Genomic DNA, 23,671 nt, shown 5'->3' with positions numbered 1-23,671 from the left:
ATCAACACAAAGAAAGCATGCAGATTCTCAGAATCTATTGTTCGACTTAAATAGCAAGCGCACTAAAACTTCTGAATCTTGGCGTAATAAAAAATGAGGGGAGGTTTAATTAAAAATTTTCAGATAGTTACAACTTTAATTATTAGTTGTAAATGGGTTATCATATTAAATACAATTATAGAGTTAGAGATACTATAAGTGTAAATATATTATAATAAATCATAAGAATTCAATATAAATTTTTAACAGAAAAAACACAATTAAAGTTGGAGATATATGAGAAATGATAATTAACGATTATCAAATATAATTCATATAAACAATTTTTCATCGGTATAGTCAATATCTTCTGACATTTTTGCAATCTTTTTAACACATAAAATTATCCTCATTGCTTCAATACGTCATTTTGCCATATACCTACATAATAATTATGCTGCAATAAATGCAGTCATATAATAAGATATAAAACAGACGCACGTGGCAAGAATTATATAGAAACACACAGATTACACGAGCCAGACGGGGGACTCTAATCTTTTGACTATACTATTCTAACAAAGACCTCGTAGCGTCGAATATATGTATAGAGCCAATCAACCACTTGGTCATTATGTCACTTTTCCCTGTAGGGAACGGCGTTTTATATATAAGAGAATTTTTTAGTCACGTCAATCACGAATACTAGAAATTAAATTCAGGGAAATAATATTATTTCGACATGCATTAATGATGTCAGAATCAGAAAAGTTTTTGGAATAATAAAATAAAATTTTTTAAAAAATTTCTAATTCGGAAAAAGTGACTTCTGCCACACCTTAAGGTGTATAATTTATGCTAAATTTCATAATTTGTTTATTCTTATGCATTGAAAATCGCGAAATCATGTAAATCGTGAAATTTACATGATAATAATAACGATTAGATCGACTTAATAAATTAATAAAAGTTATCAAAATACAGTTTCTATTTGTCTAAAACTTTTCTAATATATTGCGTCAAATTTCATAAGAAAACTATCAATTTTTCTCGCGATCTTATCTCAAGAATAAAAGACATCTATAAATCGCACCGAGTTTTCTATTCGCAGTTTTGCAGCATTCGATTCGTGACAAGATGTAGTATTATATAGCAAGATACATATCGTAAACGCAAAGCAAATGCATCATTCAAAGGTCACCAGCGACGACTTCGTTGTATAAATCGTAAATCATATGGTGCTGGACATTTGCTTCTGATATCCCGATAAATTTAACTTTTTACGAACTTTGCGAAGCAAAACGACAACGCGCAATCTTCGCTAAAACATGCGGAAGAAATTGCAGTAACGTCTTGAGAGCAATAAGAAAATAAGAAATAAGTATCCCCCAGTATCGGTCATGAATAATATATAAAAGAATTTATCCCAAGTTTCTAGAATCAATAATATATTGGAGAAAATATTTGATACATTTAATTTTAATATTTTTCAAAAACTTGTTTATTTTTGCTTTTAAACTTGTTACTTATTATTTTTTTAAATATGTTTCAAATAAAATTTAGAAATAAGTAGTTTTTAAAATAAAATAAAATCATTGTGTTTATAGTGTCATTTAAATGTAGTAAGAAAAAGCAATATCTTATATAATATATATAACTTATTATATATAAGAATTATATACAAATTATTTTAATATCCCGCGAGGGATCCTCAAAAATATGATGACGACACTGAGCAGGAAGGAGCATTTACTTAAGTATATTCGTCGACGAGAAAGTCGCTAAATCATAAAGACGCTTTTCATCGCGAATGAAATGTCCGCGAGACTGAAAAAACGCCGGCGTCTAAACGTCGTGCTCTAAATCAAACGCATGTCACGCGTCTAAGCGTCCTAAGAAAAATAGGGGAGAAACACAGCGGCATTCCCCTAACTACAGGCTCGGCATGAAGGGAGTACTAACATCTACGATTTCACGAGTCCTCCTGTTTACGGGAAGCAAGTGGGAAACTGAGTGAGCCTAGCGCCAAATCGATGTTCTAACTGAATTAGGAGAAAAAGAGGTGCATGAATAATGTAACCTAATCGCAGATGAGGCAGCAGAATACGATCAATACACAATTGTACGTACACACAATTGTATGTACTTTAAAAATTGATATAAAACCAAAAAATATATATATGTATATATATATAAATAAATGTAATACATTCAATAAAATAGTGATAATTATCACAAATTGTAATAATATAACGTGTATTTAAAAAATATCTTCTTTTACGGAATATTTTTTTATGTCCAATATTTTTTAAATATATATTCTTGCCTTCATAAATTTGTAACAAGTTTATATATATTTTGCACTTCTTATTCAAATAATTGATTGTAAATGATTAGTAATTTTTTAGATAATTGTAAAATATTCATCATCTTTTTAAATATAGCTATTCTTATCTTCTTATATTTATCATCAATATAAAAGATTTAAACTATTTTTATATAGTATATATTTTTCGTATTGTGTGTGTTATCATTATATAAAATTGTTCATTACTTCATAAATTTTTTTCTTGAAAATACCGCTTTATAAAATTTAACTTTCAATTCATTACTTTATCAATTTTTATTTCAATTTTTCTTTAATTTAATTTACATTCGACTTATAAATTTCTTTAAATCAAATTTCTTAAAACATTTTCGCTGCAGATCAAACTATTTCTGCTTCAAATCAAAGTGGCTCGAATGCACTCGCACTTCGTGAAACCGCGTTCATCGAAATCGTTATTGCGTACCGAGGGTACCGAGGCAGTAATAATCGAAATACGAGCGTAGTCCTGAGCCTACGAACGACGTGCAAAAGAGAAGTCGCACCTATTCCCAGTGCGGCCATAGGGGATTCCCTCGACATTGTCGCTCCGCGTCACCCCGCACCGCTTCAGCAGCCCCATCGGGTTCCTCGGGGGCGCGTGCGCACGAGTGGAAAATTGTGTCTGATAACGGCGGGTGTCCCAACGTCGTTTTAGTATTGGCCGCAACGCCGTAACGTCGCGACGTCTGGATACCGCCTCTTTTCCCTTTACGATATTTACGTCTCCAACGAAAACCGTCAAAACGCGATATCGAAAAATGAGACACCGATTTGACGCGGTAAAAAACGATTCCAACCTTCCGAGATCAGCGCCGCTCCGCATTGTTCCGGTTGTCGCACGGCCACGGCCGGAAGTATAGCGGATTTCGCGAGGAGGTATGATTGTGCGTCGGCTTAACAATAATCGGCATTGTTTTCATTAACAATATCATTAGCACTTTTCCGTTATCTTCGATGCAGAAAGCATGCAAGCAGGGTAGCATATATTTTTATAAACGCGCAAAAATCACCGATATCCAGAGTGTACCGTAAACAAATTTATTTTGAGATCTGACAGTACCGATTACTTGGAGCAAAGATATTTATCTTAGAATTAATAAATAAGAATTTTACGGAGTACGTTGATTTAAAACGGAACGGAAATAATTAACAGTGTTAATTATTCATGCAGCGAGACTCGAGAAATGTCAATCTAATGTACAATAAGATTTCACAAACAATAACGTTTTATTTTCTCTTTAGTTCAGAATTTACAGTATAAGTGCTCGCGAAATCGTACACAGATTTATACATTCTCTTTTGTTTCGTTTTCCAAAACGATCGCCATTACTATATCTTCCAAAATATTGACATTCCTTGGCGGGACACCCTGTATGTACATCTCTGCACCAAAGAGAACTTCATTCATTGTTTCGCGAAAATCAATCGCGGTTGTTCTATCATTGTTCACTTTCTATACCGCATTTTGCTTTGCAACGAAATATTACAATTATTTGAAAATTATTTGACGAATCATGCTTTATTACGCCAATTATAATTTTAATTTCTTTCACTTGACAGGAAGACGGATGTAACGGACGCAGCGGTGCATTTTGGCGAAAGAATAACTTCGCCGAATCAGTGCAATTTCAAGCCGCAGTGACTACGATGTCAAAGTGATTTTTGCAATTGATCGAACGAAAGACGTGTGTCATCCATCATGAAGAGACTTGGACTGCAGTTCGTGACTTTACTGTTATCCTCGTTGATAATAAGGATATCAGTGGTTTCAGGTACGTCCTAAAGAATTTTGCAAACATTTTTAAGACAGATTTCATCTGATGTGCATCCTATAACGCAAACATCATCTTTCACTGTGACAAATTGAAGTATAATTTTGTATTCGCAATGATAAGTTTAGATCGCAAGCAGAAAGTTTCAAGATTATTTTATATTTATACAATAATCTTTTTTGCCACATAATCTCTGAACTATATTTGTCCGACGAAAATAATAATCGTACTCTCGTAAATATACACGGTATATAATAGTCTCGCGCTGCGCGTGTACTTGGCGCGAAACACTACCATGTCTCTTGATTATTTCTCAGTTTCAGGAAACTTCTTCTTTCGTTTATAATTTATGATTTATTGAATAACAAAAGATAATAAAGTAATAATTTCGTATAAAATTTATAAGAACATCAAAAATACATTATTTCTGATTATTTGTGGTTTAATATCGTTACCAATAAATCCAATATAACAAGAATCCCAGGCTGTTGACCGCCTCATATTGATATATTTTTTAGCTGGATACCGTAAAATAGCGATATAATAATATAATTTTTAAAACAACAATAAAACAGACGATAGAATACAAGCGATCTTTTATAGTACAAGTAGTTGTAACCGAATCTTTAAGTCGCGCCAGATCCATGATTAATTAATTAACTCGCATCATTGTATGCTAAATTGCTATGTCTTATTTGCAATCCTATGTCGAAACACCGTCACGCAATATTTGTTGGGCTAAAACGGCTGGCGATGAGTGACGCATCAAAATTAATAAGCAGACGCGCCGTTATCGAATCTCGTTAAGTATAACATAGCCATTAAACGTTAACAGATATGCCAAAATTTTCCGCGTTTAATTTTTTTATAGAAACAATCCGCCCAAAATCCCGTTGTTAAATTCTGCACAATAAACGTCTAACGAGATAATTTATTTAGGCGTAATTATAGCAATTTCAACTTTACAGAACCAGACTCTGTTCAATTATATCGCGGTCCTCAGAATAATACAATCAAAAATCAGAATTCTCAGGGTTAATGGCAATTATGTCGTATAAAGAGAAGCTCTAGATGACAACCTAGTTGACCTAAGATCATCCTATATTAGACCAATCCCTAATTGGAGAGCGGAAATTGGGAGGGTGGCTATGAGATTAACCTTTGCACTTGGAACATAATTCTCCGTGTGGCAGATGCGCCGCGTTTTCCTAATGCATCGATGCTGCCGTGCTCATCCAATTATCCCCGGCTCGCGGCTCGTTGCGGTAAACGTCAGTGATGGAAGCAAAAGGTTTTATTCTGCAACCCCGTTGTTGTAATATCATGTTCTAAAATATCGTGGCGACCTAACGATCTGATAACATTATAATGTTACCATTATTAAATTGTAATTATAATATTATAATGTTGCGCTATCGCGGGATATAATAGTTATAACATTGTAATTGTACAATGTAAACTACAACATGATAATATTGCACTGACGTTTTCAGCGATGCGCAAAACCGAGCTCGCATTTAGTTGTAGCTTATAACAAGTCGCTGTTAAATTGCCATCTCTTTGCAACACTGGGAACACATCGCTCCAAGCGACTCGCTCTAATTCAATTCTTACGCTGTACGCGTTTATGGAATATAATATTCTAATGTAATTCCCAGGAAGCGGCATGTCACAAGACAATGCGCGAATTTCATTAACGCGCGGGAGACGGTAGGCGCTCGTAAACGCCACAAGTTGCAGACAGGCCTCGTCCGTACTCCGTCGGTCTTTGCTCGATTTCTCACGCACGCCTACAGGACTATCGATTTCGCGTACAAAGCCGCGCGAGCGCGAAAAAGGGTCTCGGGCAAGGGTGCATTGATAGGGGCTAACGATAACGCGTTCGCAGAACGCAGCTCCAGGTGCACCGGCAGGGTCGTTTCGCCCTTCAGGTGCTATAAGTCACGTTAAGCACGTAACTAAAATCTACGAAACTATTCGAGATCTAAAAAAATTACTAATTAAAATCCACAAAGAAACTACAAAAGTTGAATTCAATAAATAAAATTAATAAAATCAAGTCTGTTATTAATTAATAAGAGAAAACAAGACCGCTATGATATTCAATCGAATAAGAATACAAGCCATTTTCGGTCTAAGCTTATAGATCTTAGGCAGCTCAATATTAATTTCTGTGTATATATGTATTATTTATAATTATACATATACATATATATTCCAACTTTTTAAACTGCACGCCAATCACGGTCGGACTTGAAACACAGTTGTTGTTGGGACAATAAATCCTTCCCTCATCTCCCTGTGATTGAATCAATTTAATTTAATTATCTAAAAACTGCAAAGAGAGAGAATTTATTGCGAAAAATATTACCTCAGCCAGGATTCAAACCTGGAACCTCCCTCATTCCGTGAAGGTATTTTTTGCAATAAATTCTTTGCAATTTTTAGATAATTAAATTAAATTGATTTAATCACAGGGAGAGAGGGATTTATTGTTGGGATTTTCTATGATTATATATATATATATATATATATATAATATATATATAACTTGTAAAATTGTTAATAATCTTGACTATTTCATCAGGCATTATGTCATTAGAGTATTATGCCTTTCAAATATGTTTAAATATTACTTTTTCATATTGATATAATGTCATATTCAAAAGCGCTATTATGTCGCTATGAAAATTTTTGTAGACTCTTTCTTTTGTGCAGTTTTATGTTTGATATGAAACAGAGTAACGTTTTACAAAGCCTGCTGAAGTGCCGACGGCGATTGAGCCTGAGGACATCGAGGCAAAAGTCACGAATAGCATACCTCTTTGAACGATTTCGTAACAATGCTACGTAAAAGTTGACATTTTTATTTGATCATGCAACGATCACGGTGTCGCGTGCCGACCGCGTATTCTCACGTGCACGGCTCCGATGAACCGCGAAAATCGATACCGGCCTTCCGCATACAACTGTATTTTTTGCCAACCATTCAGGTTGATACGTCACGCGTAACAAGATCGAGTCGTGCGACAGTTCTCCGTATGGCCTATCGCAATTATAATATCTGAAGGGCAATCCTTTTTCAAGTGTAATCTTGGCATAATCCCAAAAATAAATCAAATAAAAGGCATGGCATATTCCAACCCTGGTAATATATACTTCGGATCTCTAAAAAAATATCAAATAGTAAATATCTCTTAAAATCTTTTTTAAAAGCGGGATTTATATTTCCAAAAAAATATGAATCAAACTATATTATTTTAACTTTCTATTATTTGCAAAAATTATACCTGCTCTAAAATATTAGAAAAATATTGTTTAAGCAATAAAAAGGGTTTACCGTGCCACTGTAAAAGCCATATGTGGGATACCTTTAGGCTCGGTTCCACCCACGTCACTTAACTTTATAACCTTATAGCTTAACTCACTCTTCGTCTCTTTCTAACTGTCCCCCTTAGAAAGAGACGGAGATTGAGTTAAGCTAAGGTTAAAGTTAAGTAACGTTGGTGGAACCGGGCCTTTTTTTAAGTCTTGTGTCTACAATGCTAGAAATCGCTCCGAGATCTCGGACGGAGAAAGAATTAACCAACCGCATTGGTCAATTGCTGCATTGTTTAAACATGATTGGTCAATTTTTTCTCCGTCCGACATCTTGGAGCGATTTCTAGTATTGTGCGGACACAAGGCTTTAGAGTCAAAAACATTCTCTGGAAAGTTGACGTCATAGTTTAAAGTTCAAAGCAATTAAACATCTCTCCATTGTCCATTAACTGCATTGTTTACACAACTATAAAAAAAGCTCGATTGCTCGCGACTGCATGAAAGAGAGGATTCTTTTTTTAATCAAGTTTAATTTTCAAGAAACTTGCGTAGCTGCAGGTTGCAGACCCTATTTGATTTTATCGTGCTATATCAAGGGGATCCGACTATGTTTGGTATCGACGGTTTCCCGCAGATGCGGCTTTTTTGCTCCTTTTCTTGCCGTGGCCCCGACGCATTAACGTATAGAAGGAGGATACGACGAGAGTGAACGCGGCGGGGTTGGTCCCACCCCACGCAGCCCACGACGCTGGTGCAGAATTCTAGCATGGCAAGACTGCGCCAGTTTATTGCTCGCGTCACGCTATCGCATTCGCTGTCCGGCCGAGCAGTATACGAAATTTGGCATCGATTTCGTCGAAGAAAGTCGCGTCGCGAGCTTATTCATTGACATTGAGTGCGCCATTCAATGGCGAGCCGCGACCTTGGCTGCGTTCCCGCGGCCGGCGTTTTCGCTTCGAGGTCACCATCGCGAAAAACTATAATTCACTTCTTCTAACGCGGCGACCGTCCCCGTTACTTTCGTCCCGAATATAATGGACGTTCTAACTAAAATAACGAAAGTTTATGAAGCGACAAGTCAGAATTCTCGACGAGACACCGCGTCATTTTCAAAAATTAATTATAAGAACAAGACTCATGCGAATGTGTAATTTAGCAAAGCAAGCACACGCGATCGAAATACATTGGACGACAGGAAGCTAAATGCGCGAGGGCTAATGATGTTCCGCGGAGATAGGTGAAGAATTGTGCATTTTTTAACGCCAAGCGCAGTTAGTATATCGGGTGCAATTTGTAATGGCGAGCTAACAAAATGCTACGAATAAGAAAAGTGTAAAATATGCAGGGCTCGACACGTATACGCACACGTGAGAAATATGAAACCTAACACGGCGTGATACAGAGGGCCACGAAATATACGGACAAGCAGCGGATAAGCATACAGTTTCCGACGCAAAAAGATAGGCGCAGCAGAGTTTGGTTGAGATAAGTTATCGCGCGCGATGGGATAACGCGAAAGGAGATATTAGCATTTCGCACGTATATTTCGGCCAAAAATAGAGAGCGGCGTAATTTCGGTGCGATATATATTCTTCGGCGATTCTGGTTTCTGTGAACTTTTCAAGTAACGCGACACACGCGATATATATTCGCATATATCGAAACTAGAGCGCTAGATCGTGGCCGCGGTCCTGTCGTACAATAGCGTCCACTGTTGACGGGATCCTGAAAGGGGCCCTTCACGATACCATCGATAAAGCCCCGCGCGAAAGTTCGATAAGTACAAATCGTCGCGCGACGTGAAACCCTTTCGAAGCACGCGCGTCATTCACGCCCGACGTTTATCGCCCCGCCGCAATAATAGCCTTTTATTTGCGGGCCGAACTATATAGCGTCCGCGATGTCATACGGCCACTAGGTTGCCTATTAGGATCGATAATCGAAACTCCGCCGCGTCGTGACGATGAAGAGTCGCGTATGAATGTTAATCCGACGTAAACGACACCCACGCCGCGCGTCGGTATTTATGCGAGTAATTAATGAACGCTATCACGTGTAGCGGTGGGCGATTGTGGGAATAAAAAGGACACGGCGAGCCGCGAAAGCAATGCGAGCGTGAATTGCAAAATGTCATTTTGGATAATGTTTCCGCAATTTTTTGGAAAAAACAGTATAAACGAGAATGTTAATTTAAATTTGCGCGTTATAAAATGAAATATAATATCCTGGGATGTAATTTGTATTTTTATTAATTTTATTTATTTATTACATAAATAACTCTATATAGTGATTTATAGTAACGTATACTATTCGAGTTAAAGTCTAATAACAATTTTCCAAGCGATAATGCTTCAATGACCGAATATTTCGATGTAGTGACAAATCCTTTTCCAAAATATAAATTTTCCAAAATATCAATAAGCGATTGGATGACTCGAGAGTAGTGAAAAAAAATTTAATCGTTCGTCATCGTCGCGAGGCACGACGCTTCACGTTTGCGCGTCAAGTCATCGTATATACCATATGAATAGTAATGAGAACGGCGAGACTCCCTATTAATGACGCGGCAGAACACGCAGCGGTGCAAAACGTTTGGCGTGGGTCTTCTCGCCGCAAAGTTACAGACTCCGTTTGCGGCAATATATTTCACGGCGGCATTACAGTTGCCAGGTTTAAAAGGAAAACTGTTTTTACTCTCCTAAATTAACTTTCTAAAGCGTGGGATCTCTGAGAATTTGTTAAGATTATTTCACCATCTGATTAGACTCGTAGCTGCACGATAATAAGCTGTTTTAAGTAAAGACTTGTAAAGAACAAATTAATTGGTTTTTGTAAAACTCGTATATAATAACACATTAATTGAAATTCATAAAAATATATACATATATATTTTTCTCGTATTCCTTTATACAATAAAAGCTATTTCATTTAATGTTATCGATTTTATCATGAATACAATATAATATATTATAAAAGGTTGGTGGTAATCGCTCCAAGCTATACCCGAATTTCGAATTGTAAATTCCCTCACAATTTGTCGATAACAATCGAAAATTAATGCACATTACAACTATAGAAACAGAAATAGGAAAATCAAACATCGCGTGCCGCATCGAAATCGTTAATCAAGACGAGTCCTGAAAGCAGCCCTCACCCTCGCTGCAACCTAATCAAAGGGCGCGTGTGCATTATGCGCACGTAAGAATCGATTTCCAGCGCCCGCCATTAGGCGGTGTAAGAAGGTATTCAAGTTTGCTTGATGGAAACTACAGGTTAAATTTAGCAACTTGAAGTTAAAGATATTTTAAGATTAATTCTTCTATAATAATCTAAAAAATATATACGAGTAATAATGAAAATTTGAACAAAAGGAAACATAACTTTTAAGATCGCTAAAGTACAATATTTTTTCTCTCTTGTGATTCGATTTTTGCAATTGACTCTAAATTATATATATTTCGACTATATAGTTCAGCCAATTCTAAATTGCATGTTTCGATTATGATTCAACCGATCGATTTCAATCAAGATGAGTTTGATTGGTAGAGTATTTCCTATATTAATCGCTTGCATCCTTAAGGATGAATAAAACAAACAAATAACATTTCTGCAAGTACGAAATTTCCTCGAAACTGTGAGCTATTTTACCGTCTCAACTGTTCTCGAGTGCTTTCTATGAATCACTGCCCGACAGCTGTTCCCTCCCAGTGAACTAATGGCCAGAAACAACCGAAAGGATTCGAATCCTAGAAGAAACTGCATCAGAGTGTCAAGGATATACGGAGTGTTCCAAATCGCACCTTTTCTTCCCACAAAACTGAGTGTGTCTCAACATGCTCCATTATCGTAGATAAATTGCCATGAAGTACATCCATTGTGTTGTTAACGGACGCGATTATTCCGCAGTCATTTTCGCGATTTGTGTTTTGCGAAGCACGCGAAATAATGCGCATTAAGTAATGCAAAAATGCTGCATGGTAATTTAATCAGGCGTTAAGCAACAATTATAATTACAATGTGTGTGCGACATTTTTAATTAAATTAATACCTCTATCACGAAACAAATGTTAAAGAAACGTCTGGCAAATTACACTTTCGAGCAAAAGTAGGCTGGGATCATTCATGTCACGAACGTGTTTCCAGATATATGCTTTATAAAATATTATCTTTTATATTTTACTGTTTTGAAATAATTCAGAGATATGACCGCTTTTCTTTTTGGTAAAAAAGTCGGCGTAGATTTAATTAGACAGATATAGAACAAACAAATGTAATGGAGGGAATAAAAAAATCTTAAAAGCTTAAAATTAAAAAAATTATAAACTTAAAGTAAATAGCACCATTTTGAACGTAATGAAATCTCTCTCTCTCTCTCTTTCTCTCTCTCTCTCTCTCTCATCAAGAGTAACTTTTCAATTCTTACAATTTTAAGACTAATAAGTCATTTGTTTATCAATTGAGATTGTGTATCACAGTTACATGTTTAAACATATATTTCGCGAATTTCATGAACAGTTAATTAATGATGCGGGCCAGAAAATGCCGAGATAAAATGTTGAAGGAAGAATTGATGATTTGGGTGAACCAAATAATTGTTTTACGACCATTATTCTGACCGTTGCACACATAATACGGACATATATCGACCGGTATATCCTGCATTCGCAATGCATAAACGCACACATACGTATTTTATACTATAGGTATAGCAGGAAATAATGCTCGAGGCATTGTTCGAACATGCAAATGCCTGGCCTTAACCTCGACGATCCTGTGTGCTTTTCCGCGTATTTCTAATCTTTTCTCATCAAATTCGCATCAAACTGTGCATTATTATTATTATAACTTAACAGTACCCCGAATCGAACAAACACTTTAGTCGTACCTGTACGTACGTATACAGCCACAGACGTATCGAGTACTTGCAAATTGTTCACGGTATAAAACAGTAAAACACGAAGAATTCCATCGCGTACCTTGGCCTTACCGTGACATTTCACGAAACATACAATTGTGCCACCCACGACCGCGTGTGTCCATTAAACGTAATCGCGAGCGCTTATCTCTCGTGTATGACATACAGTATTAAATGTGCTTATAAAATTGAAATATTTTTCGCGTTATAATACGGTGACTAGAATATCGATTTCCATCTCTTTCACGTTGCTTCTCAAAGCTTGCCACACCGCACAGCCGAAGAATATTAATGCGCGTCGTAGTGCTGCGGTGACACAAAGACAACGCGTCCATTAATTTAATAAAGCTCCGCGCGTAACGAGCGAAGACGGGGAGATATTCGACATAATAGCGCCAGTAACGAGGCTCCACGCTCAATCGCCATCTATATGTCTCATATAATTTGGCGGTTACGCGATAATCTTGTATACCTTAATTACACGATAAACTTCTGACTTTAGTGCTCCGCTATTCGACGGTGTGTATGCGTAATCACTAGGAAAGAATCAGAAAACATGTCCCGAATATGATTTATACAACACACAATCAGGAAAAAATATTAACTTTGAAACTGTTAATGATTATCGCGCCACTTTATTCGCCCACTTGACTCTAACGCATATAAGACATAAACTTCATGTATTATATTCATGCAGTACAATCTGATGAGTGCAGAATAATACGAAGCCGTCAATAAGTCGATATCTTAAAAGTTGCATCTATTACGATAACGAGGTTACACGCACCGTGACTTCTCTATACGGATTTCTTTGATCTCTCAGGTACATCAAAGGATTAATCAGTAATCATCGTATCGCCACCTTGCTTTTTCGTGTTCGACATCTATATAGCGTGAACGCATCGCGAGCGGTCCTACAATACACGCGTTACAGACACGTACAGACAGTACTTTACGATAACGTTTTCGTTCGCGTAATCATGAAACGGTACGATCGCCTCAGCAAAAATTGGAAGCATTTTATAGGATCGTTAACATGCGGCTGTTATCTGGGCCGCGTGGAAATAGAGCGTTTTCCGGAAAATAACGCCGACTTTGTGAAAACACGCCCGTCCAGTCATAACGGCGATTACGTGACTCCAAGTGAGCATTGTTTGCGTCGCACCGCGCTCATAATGAATATACGGTATTATTAACGCGATGTAATGGGACCGGCGCGATAATGTAATCGAGGGACTCGCCTCCCTCGACACGAATGCCCGTTACAACGCACCGTTGTAATTTAATCTGACTATTGCCGCCCCGCGCGAAAAGAGTCAAAGACACGTATGTAGGTAAAAATCCATCCTGTCGGTCCCACAATAAGAGGGGTGGCTGTCGCCACACCCCGTAACCCACATACCGAAAACGCACGTGTGACACACCACACACGGTGCGCGCTAACTATGTTGGCGACAACCGACCGCTGACATTTGTTACTAATTAACTGTGTACGCAAGATATGATTTCGCACGTACAAAGTCAAATGTCAAATTTCTGAATAATAATATTAACGCCTCCGCGTCACGTATCATATTTATTACGCAAATTGAAAATATGCTACAATTTCAATTACTCCCTATTAATCCTTTATGCCATATTATGCCATAAGTAAAAGAAATTATTTCATTGTAAATAATATATCTTGCAACATGCATTAATTTCTTTAAATATGAAAGGCAATATTTAACATATAAGATATTGCATTAATTTATTTGTGTAATATTAGTGCGTTAAAAATTTTTATTATTTAATTATTTTATATATATAACGTTTGCAATATAACAACGCATTTTCTAACGTTAAAGTTCAAGTTTATATAAGACGTTTACTTATATACCGTATATAAGTAAACGTCTCATATAAACTTTAACTTTAACGTAAAAAATGCGTCGTATATAAGATACGATTATACGATAATATATAGGTATATCTTACGAGATAAAATTCGGGTGTGGGTCCGATAAATGTATCGCGAAGCAGGTAAATATTTTCCCATAAAATTTCTCCTTTATATGAGAAGTCGAGTCACGTACCAGTTTTAAGTATCTAATTTTCTCTCTTGCCTAGATTTTTTAAATTAAAGCAAATGGGCGTTATTAATGGTTGCAAATATCGCACGCGATATAGCTCGTCTAGACATTATCGGTAGAAAATATAGTAACCTTTATTGTGTCTCGTAACATCTAACCTTTAGCATCAGCCAGACGTTTCCACTTTAAATGGGACGTCGCGGAATAGTAAAACGAGTTGTAAGACGCGACGAGAATATGTCGTCACGAAACGAGCGATCGAGTTTTTGCGGACGATCAATAGTCTATGCAAGCAGCATTTATTATATCAACAATTAATAAACGACGGTAGTGGACAAATAACAGAAAATGGTTCTTCATTGTTTATGTGTCTGCTTAAATTGTAATGAACGTTAAGTAATCGAAGGATAATTAAATAATTAATAAAACATTAATATAATGGTTTATGTAGATGACAAATGTAACAGTTTATAACAAACGCATTTTAACTATAATTCGAATATATGGGATAATCGACGACAATGAATTATTATTTAAATTCATCCCAATTTAAAAGTCTGATATGAATCGAGTCTGTGACAACGGGATGGGAAGAACGATACGCGAGAAAGTATACGAAAATGTATTCGCAGCTGTATTTTTCACGTGTTGTCATCTATGTAAATGCTGGGCCGACTTAAGAGGCAAACAGAATTCTCTCAATGTTCCACCTGGCGCTTCTATACGGGGTAGTCAAAACATCCATATTTAAATACATATTTTATTAATTTATGGTTGCTTTAAATCTTTCAGTTATGCGGTTGTTGATATTTGGACGAAGGATATTAAAGAGATTAATTTTATAAATAATATACTTTTTTGTATATTATATAACATTTAACTGTCGCGTAAAATATGGATTGCATTTTATTTCGATCACCCTGTATCTTGTCTGTCGCAGGCTCTATCTTCGAGAATTTCCACGGTAAATCCGTTTAAGCCTCAAATGTTCACGGCTGTCGTGTGCTTCATAATAGACCATTAATTTCTTCGTTAGGCTTCCTCAGCGTTTTCCCTGTTGTAGCCCGTATCACTCGTATTGCACGGTTTTCCCAGCGGAAATCATCCATTTTCGCGCTACCCGACACAACACAAGTCGTGTATCTCAGCCGACACATGCATGGTGATTAAAAAAGGCATAGCTACACTTCGGTGACCTGATACACGCCGCGAACAAAGTTTCGCGCAATCTGGGTTACCGTCAACTATACGTGAACAAATTGGCAGGAAAAGCAGTAATGCGGTGGAATAATAGTGATAACGCGTTAACATGGAAATCGATCGAAATTAATTAATTGGACTTTCTATTCAAGATGAAATTAATTGTGGAAATTGAAATTTTCATTAATTGAATAACATCATTAGTGATACATGATTAATTTTGTAATAGTCAATAAACATTATAATTATATCATCGTAATATTGATAAATTTCTCAAAAAGTTGGTTTTTAAATGAAAGTGAGATAGCTACGCGAATAGAGGATTCTAGAGTCCCTTTAATAAGAGTCGCGACACGGAGCTGCAACTTTTGATTGGTTCGCATTTTCGGCAAAAGCACGAGAAACAGAAAGAGAAAAAGATATAAGAGAGAAAGAGATATAAATAGGTATATCGCTTGTATATTGCTTTCTCTTTCTCTCTTATTTTGCTGAAACTCAAGATGTCCCGACTCTTAATAGAGGAACTCTAGAGGATTCGGGCATTATTAAAATTTACTTTTTCATTGGCGGGAATAATTTCCACAATCACAATAGAGATTTAACAACGCGATCACAATAACAGTTAGATCTCTTTCTTCTCAAAAGAAGGATTCGGTATGCTAAGACAGTCCTCAATAGCGACCGTTTTAGACATCTTTGAAGCGTTAAATCTCGTTCCTTTCAATGAAAAGATTTAGCGTGCTGGAAGAATCCGCGATAAGCCGCATGTATATAGTCAGTGTCGCGGCTATATATATATATTATATACATATATAGCCGCACAAACAATCCGCATCTTTCTAATATTTACGCAGGCAATATCGGAGACGAGAACGGCACCGCGCACGTCCGATCGAAGATCGACTCGCACCACTAGCGCGACGAAGGGGATATAAATCCCGCAGCGTGGATGCGAGAGGAGCCGCCGCCGAGAATTAATCTCATTTGTAAACACGAATGCTCGTCCCCGCGGGAACGAGCAGACATGAATCATGGAACGAGCAAAATTATTCGCACCTTCGAATATCGGAGGATACGCCACGGAGACTCCTGCACTCTCGTCGTTCGCATTTCGGCAAAATAAAAGGAATACAAAATAAAATATGAATATGGAGCGCGCCGTGATTTTTAAGCATCCTGCGCGGAATATTTTACAAAATGTTGAAACTTAAGCAAGCTCGGCTCAGCATATGACATAACAATGATAAAGTCTGCGTAGAATTATTTATTTTCATGCGAAATCTTCTATATCTTTTTCTTTTGTTTCTAAAATTTTCCACTGCGACCTTCGTGTTCAAGCATTTTAATTGAAAAATGTGCTCTGGTAAAAAGATCAATATTAAATATTTCGTATTATATATATTAAATTGCGATAACGCGGCACAATGGAAAAACATCGCCGATCTCGATCTCTGATATGTTAACGGTTGACCATTTCGATATCAGCCAATCGCCCTAAATATCAATTGTCGACGTAGATATATACATATTACATTACCGTTTGCATCGATAAGCTAATATTTACGATTCAAACGTGAACAGAGTTGAAACGAAAGGTCAAAGCGATAGGAGCCTTTAATAAAAAAATAACGAAAAAGATGTATGTTGCATGAGAAAGAGAGAGAGAGAGAGAGAGAGAGAGAGAGAGAGAGGGGGAGAGAGAGAGAGAGAGACGATAACAATTAATTAAAAATTACACAGTGTTATAAAAGTTTACGAGACACATTAATTTGGTTTATACCCTTTACAAACACATTGTTAGAGAATTTCTCTCGTGCCACGAAAATATATATATTTTTCACGTGGGTTAGAGACATGAAATCCGGCACCAAAAGAGAGCAAAACTGTTAATGGATAACTATCCGCTCGTCCGAGCGTTACGGAGGACTGATTGAGTTCGCTCGCGACCTAAGCTCGGTGCGTTGACACGAGCGTAATGCCGGCGGAATTAGCATGGTCGCGCGTCTCGTTGTTTACCGTATCATTTTCGCGGCACATCCGCAACATTATCGTGCGAAACGTATATGCCCGAGAGCAAACAGAAAACTGTCGCGCGCATACGTTACCCCCGGGGTCTGTCAACATCGCCCCTCTGCGACGTATCCGTCCACCTCGATATAGCCACGGACGACGAAGAGGACGGGCCTGCCTGCGTCCGGGGGAGAAATTAAATTCCCCGAAACGACACGCTTGTCCACGTTAAAGTATACCCCGGGACACGCGAAGTCTGCATCCTGGGACAGCTTTCTCCCACAGATTAATGCATCTCGGCGTCGCGGTCGCGAATGGTTCCAACTATATAGGTACGAGCGAAATTTCGCAGCTCTCGACTCAATAAGAGAGAAACGGAACTCTTTCCTCATCCTCCCAAATAATCCTAATTAATTAATTAATTTTTGAATAAAAAGAAAGTTGTAATAATAATTCTCAAAAAATAAGAGAATCTTATATATATATATATATCCCTGTTTTGTAACTTCGCAATAACTTCATTTATGCAAACGACTACGTAATTCTCACGTATATTCGTTTATTAAATTGTAATCGGCGTCGTGAATGTTCTAACTGCGAGTGAAATTTCGCAAGTCTGAACTCGATAGAGAGAGAAACGGAACTCTTTTTTCGCCCTCCCAAATAATCCTAATTGGATCATTAATTTTTTGTGAAAAAGAAAGTTGTAATAATAATTCTCAAAAAAATAAGAGAATCTTATTCCTGTTTTGTAACTTCTTAATAACTTCATTTATGCAAACGACTACGTGATTCTCACGTATATTCGTTTAAACTGTATCGGCGTCGTGAATGTTCTATAACTACGAGCGAAATTTCGCAGATCTGAACTCGAGAGAGAGAAATAGAAATCTTTTCTCATCCTCTCGAATCCTAATTAGATCATTAATTTTTAAAGAAAGAGTTATAATAATTCTCAACAAATAAGAGAATCTTATTCGTACTTTGTAACTTCAAAATAATTTTATGCGCAAACGACTATATGATTCTCACGTATATTTGTATAAATTATATTACGCAAGGAAATATGGTTATATTTCTCGCAATTATACGGTATTATATATAATGAGATATTCGTTCTCTGCTTCAAATTAAAGATTCAGTAATATTTGCAAAGTACATAAAATAAAGTAATACAATAGGGCTAAATATAAAATTCACTTAATTTACCTCTTGTTCGCAGTTTCCCTTGAATTTATGATACAATTTGTCATTCCGCTGATACAGGGGGATTAGATCTTAATGCCACAACGAACTAATGACTCCTAACGAGTGTCGAGAAATTCAAACGACGTCGATTGTCACCGTCGTGCTATTCTGAGAACGAACAACGTTTTGTTTCCCGACCGCGACGCCTACATCGTGTCCCAAAAGCAAATACCTCGAGATGTTAAAGATCAGAAGGCAAAAACGTTACATAAGAAATGTCAGTCAAGGAATATGTAAAAATGTCACCGAATACCGTAAAAATATATCCAAATGCAGATTACATTTCTTAAAAAAATATATATATCAATATTCCTCTATTTTTCTATATTTTAAAACAGTAATTTTATATTTTTAAAATAGAACGTTTTCTGTGTGTGTACATTTTTAAAAAATATAAAATTTATATATCTTTAAAATATTATAAAATATAAAATATTGACTGTATAAGACGTGTTTGCAATTGTACTAAATAATTAAAATTTGATTTGGGACACAAATATATGTAAAAAAGTATTTTCTCTACTTCAATGAAATCTGGTTACGCGTAATCTGCAGCTGTGAATTAATTGAGAGAAAAGATATGTTGCATAAAATGAAGGGAGGCATTGCGATTTAACGATCGTGAAAACAACACCCGGCATCTTTAGCTATGCAGGCCAAATCTGGAGCACCTATTTTCATTCGCGTTTCAGATAAACAATATATAGCCACGCATAAATATATTACATAAATTCACACACACACACACAAGGGAAAGTAAAGAGAAATAAATTAACCAGATTCCCAAATATCGGCGATATTTAACACGCTCGGAAAATAATGATCGAATTTTAAACTGCCGACAGTGCCATTTTATTATTTATCGTAAGGTATAAATATTAGTTTCATAAATTAATTTTAGATATTGTTTGAAACATTTTTGTTCACATTTCACATTTCTCATAATCTTTTAGATTTTATATTTGATATGATTAATAAATTCTCTATTTTTAATTATTGATTCTTATACATATATATTTCTTTCCTAAGATTTTAAAAAATAAAATAATTTTATTTTTCAATGTTTGCTTCTTATTTTAATTTTCCCTAAAATACTTTATAATCTTATAATATTTCTAACAATGTAAAACAATGTACGAACGATATATGATTATCTCAATATTACTTCATCAACTTTGCTCCATAATTTTCATTTCTCTTTAACAATATCTTATAATAATAATTTTAAGTCGTACACACATAGACACGTATATGAATAATACGTCTCTTTATCGTTTTCTAAAAACAATGGCCGCAGGCCATTATTTTCCGAGCGACCTGCAACGATAAATAAAACTTACTCACCGGTCGATGCGCCGCTGCCCGCGCCACTGCGTTGCTCCGCGCTCTCCGATTCACCGCTGGTTCTCTGCTCCGTCCTGTATCCCGTAATCTGGTCGCTGTGCTCCGTTTTTCCTTGCCAATCGCCATTTGATCGCGATTCGCATATACACACTAATCACTTCACTGACTTCACGCCACGTCAATCGTCCGTTATTCCACTTATCGTACCGCGACGCGATGCATCTCGAATCCGCGTAAATTCCGCTAACTTGAATCACCAGCCGAAACCAAAGACCTAAATATACTGTAACATCCTTCGAACATATATACTCGCGAATGAGTATACGCGAAGATCACAAACGATACGTGTAGAATCAGCGAAATTGTCCTGCCGTTAATCTGACCCCCTTTGTTTCGAGCGAACGCACCGCACGACGCGAAATATCGTCCGTGGATCAGAGAGAGCTCGGCGTTCTCGATTGATTATTTTCAACCGGCGCGACGTCGAGATTCAAAAAGTGTCATGGCGGACGCGTGCACTGACCACTCTCAACGTCCCTCGTATATCTCGACTATCTCGAGCGAGCGACACGCAATTACCTGCCTGCTTCGGCGGATCCGTTGCGGCAATCCGTCGACGCTCTTTATCCCTCGACGTATCGATAACGCTCGCGAGCGATTAACGCGAGATATATATCCGCGAATCGACGTACATATGTATACACACACATACGTATATCGGAGTCCGGCGATGGGATCCGCTTTCACGGACGCCGACGAGGAACGAGGAAGAAGAAGTAGGACGCGATTCCGCGCGCGCGGGCGACCGCAAGCACCACCGGCTGGATTAATGCCTCGAAACACCGGGCCGTCGCTAGATCCAGCACTCACCTGACTCACCCTCGCTCGCAATCCTCGCACAATATTCACTCGGGACGGTCGAGAGGGACGCGGGGAAGCGGAGCATTCGCGATTCTCAACCGGAGTCCGGGGACGCTCGGCGCGAAATGACCGGCCCGGCCCCGGCCGTTATAATGCCGCGTGACGTCACGCCAGTGCGCCTAATTTCACGCTGATGCTACGGCGCCGAAGGGACCCCTCTCGCGCGGTAAGTGATTTCCTTTGGGCGATTTTTACGTTTTTATCGATGTACCGTGATAGAAGAGTCAATGGCACGAAGAATTGAATTAATCGGGAGCTCCGGCACGAGATGTGTGTATTCTCTTTCGTCGAGTGCGTATAACGTATGAAAGTTTCAATCGAATATTTTTATGCTCACTTTTATCGGTAGAAATTCTTCGACGGCTCGCTTCTACCGGTATATCATTTTTATAGGGATAAAAATTCTTCGGCGGCTCATTGAGATATTTAATTAAGGATATTGGACCGTTGGAATTTCAGCCGCTCGATATTTGTCTTTAACGAATTACCGACAATATGTAAAAAGTTGCAGTCTTATTTACAAAGGAATATATAAAATTGAATAATACAGACGATTTAATGCGATCAACTTCGAGCCACTCGATATTTTCGGCAAACTGCGCGATTCGATGTATATTGTATTTTATCGTGTTTTTCGTTTCAAAACCCAACAGGTGTAGCAAATTACCGTATAGATAATTAAAAGAAATATGTATATAGATAATCAATCCGATGTGATTTGCGGTACTTAATTCTTCGGCGAGTTGTAACGAGATAAGTAATTCCTCGCGAAATTATCAAATGCAGTAATCGATCGAGGCGAAACGACACACGTATTGTACAACGTGTGATGATTGATGATAGCGGCACGTCGTCCAATTTAGAACTGCGTGGCTTCGGGATGCGAGCGAAACGTGAAATAACGTGGCTCGATCTCGATCCTCGCGGGCATGCGACGCGGCCGAGCGTTCGCCTTCGTATGATGACGACAGACGATGACGATGACGACGCCACGGTATATACCGTGACGACGCGCTCGCGCGCCGCTCAAGCTCAAGGTGGCGCGGCGTTCCGATCCGACCACGTCCCGCGCCCCCCGCGCCCGAGGCTCGGATTCCGAGAAGTCGCGCGGCGCGCAAAAAAACAACAACGGCTTTCCCGCGTGCGACAATACCGATATGCGCTGGTTGACTATTTTCAAATTTTTCGTGCCGTATAAATACATAACTTTCCGATGCTCCGCGCTTATCCTCCAGCTCCACGAGCGAGACGTGTCTTCCCTTTCCATCCCTTCCTTCTCATTCCTTACATCGCTCGTATGTACATCACAGGTATGGCACGTGGCAATATATTCGCATGCCCCTCGCGGTTTATCGTTTTAATCGTTTTTCTATTTTACGAACGCTTCTGTAGATATATCAGTTTTATGTAATATTTTTAAAAAAAATTTTATGTATATATTAAAGAAGAAGAATTTGTGGCAAGTCATATTCTTTATATATATATATAATCGATTACTTTTTATTCAATTATTTAATTATATATTTAATTATGTATATACGATATATAAGATATATATCGAGTACGTTGCATTCGCTAAAATTCACTGCACCGATATTTTTATTACAGCGGAACATTTATTTTTTCAAGTTTACATTTTTACGATTATTACGAAAAAAAATATAGGTATAAAGTACAGATGAAATATGTATAGAGATATTTTGTGAATATTAAACTCGTTATAAATTTGCCAAGCTTTCGAATTATACTCTCTTTGGTTGGTTTATATACTATTTATTCCACGCATCATCTGATTTTAACTGCAGCCGTTTGCGTTAATGAAATGCATAGACGTGAAATAGTGCATCCGTGCGGTTGCGAGACGTCGCATTTTATCTCGCACCGGTGGCTTTTACGTGCTCGTTTCAAATCTACATGTACAACACGTTGCAATCGGAAGACGCAATATTATCTTATAGATATATATATTTGCGTGGAAAGTTCAGAGCTTTGCTCGAGAAGTTGCAGTTATTTATTCGAAAATTCTCCGAGTAAGTAACAAAAAGTCAATTGTGGTTATACCAGTTTCTACGAGGTGTTAAACTTAATTGTAATAAATTTGATATTATAAATTAGCATTTGCCTCTCAGAAAAATATGCATTTTCCGCCAAAATTTATGTCATATTTCTCTCAATTTTTATACGGTATATGAAAATGGATGTAATAAAAATTTAATATCAAAATACAAATCGATTTGTACAATATAATGTATATTAAAATATATGGTTAGATAAAATGATGATAAACGAGTAAAATTGATTATATACGATATGGTTAAGTGTAATACTTATTAATTATCCAAAATAAGAGAGCATTTATGCGCGAAGAACGGTATTTCAATGTTTTAACATTATTCAATGTTCGCCGTTGAAATTTCGATGTTAAAGTTAATCGAATTAACGTATAGTGTTAATGGTATTAGACATTAATTGACCATTGTCCACTGAGCTCGGGGAACAAAATTAAGGAAGCAGTCGCGCG

General features: G+C 37.3%; 1 protein-coding gene across 1 annotated transcript in view; it reads left to right on the top strand.

Moving 5' to 3' along the window:
• The first annotated feature begins 3,014 nt into the window (after window positions 1-3,014).
• Window positions 3,015-23,671, top strand: part of Ret (protein kinase receptor Ret oncogene) — a 61,534-nt gene continuing 40,877 nt past the window's right edge. Inside the window, exons 1-2 of the mRNA XM_077417887.1 lie at window positions 3,015-3,223; window positions 3,908-4,119. Coding sequence (XP_077274013.1) covers window positions 4,047-4,119 — 73 coding nt within the window. The 5' untranslated portion in view covers window positions 3,015-3,223; window positions 3,908-4,046. The remainder of the gene's footprint in view (window positions 3,224-3,907; window positions 4,120-23,671) is intronic.

This window comes from Temnothorax americanus, unplaced genomic scaffold, assembly GCF_048541705.1.
Source record: "Temnothorax americanus isolate GAGA-0224 unplaced genomic scaffold, ASM4854170v1 Scaffold5, whole genome shotgun sequence".
NCBI lineage: Eukaryota > Metazoa > Arthropoda > Insecta > Hymenoptera > Formicidae > Temnothorax > Temnothorax americanus.
This window is presented reverse-complemented; position numbering and strand designations above follow the sequence as displayed.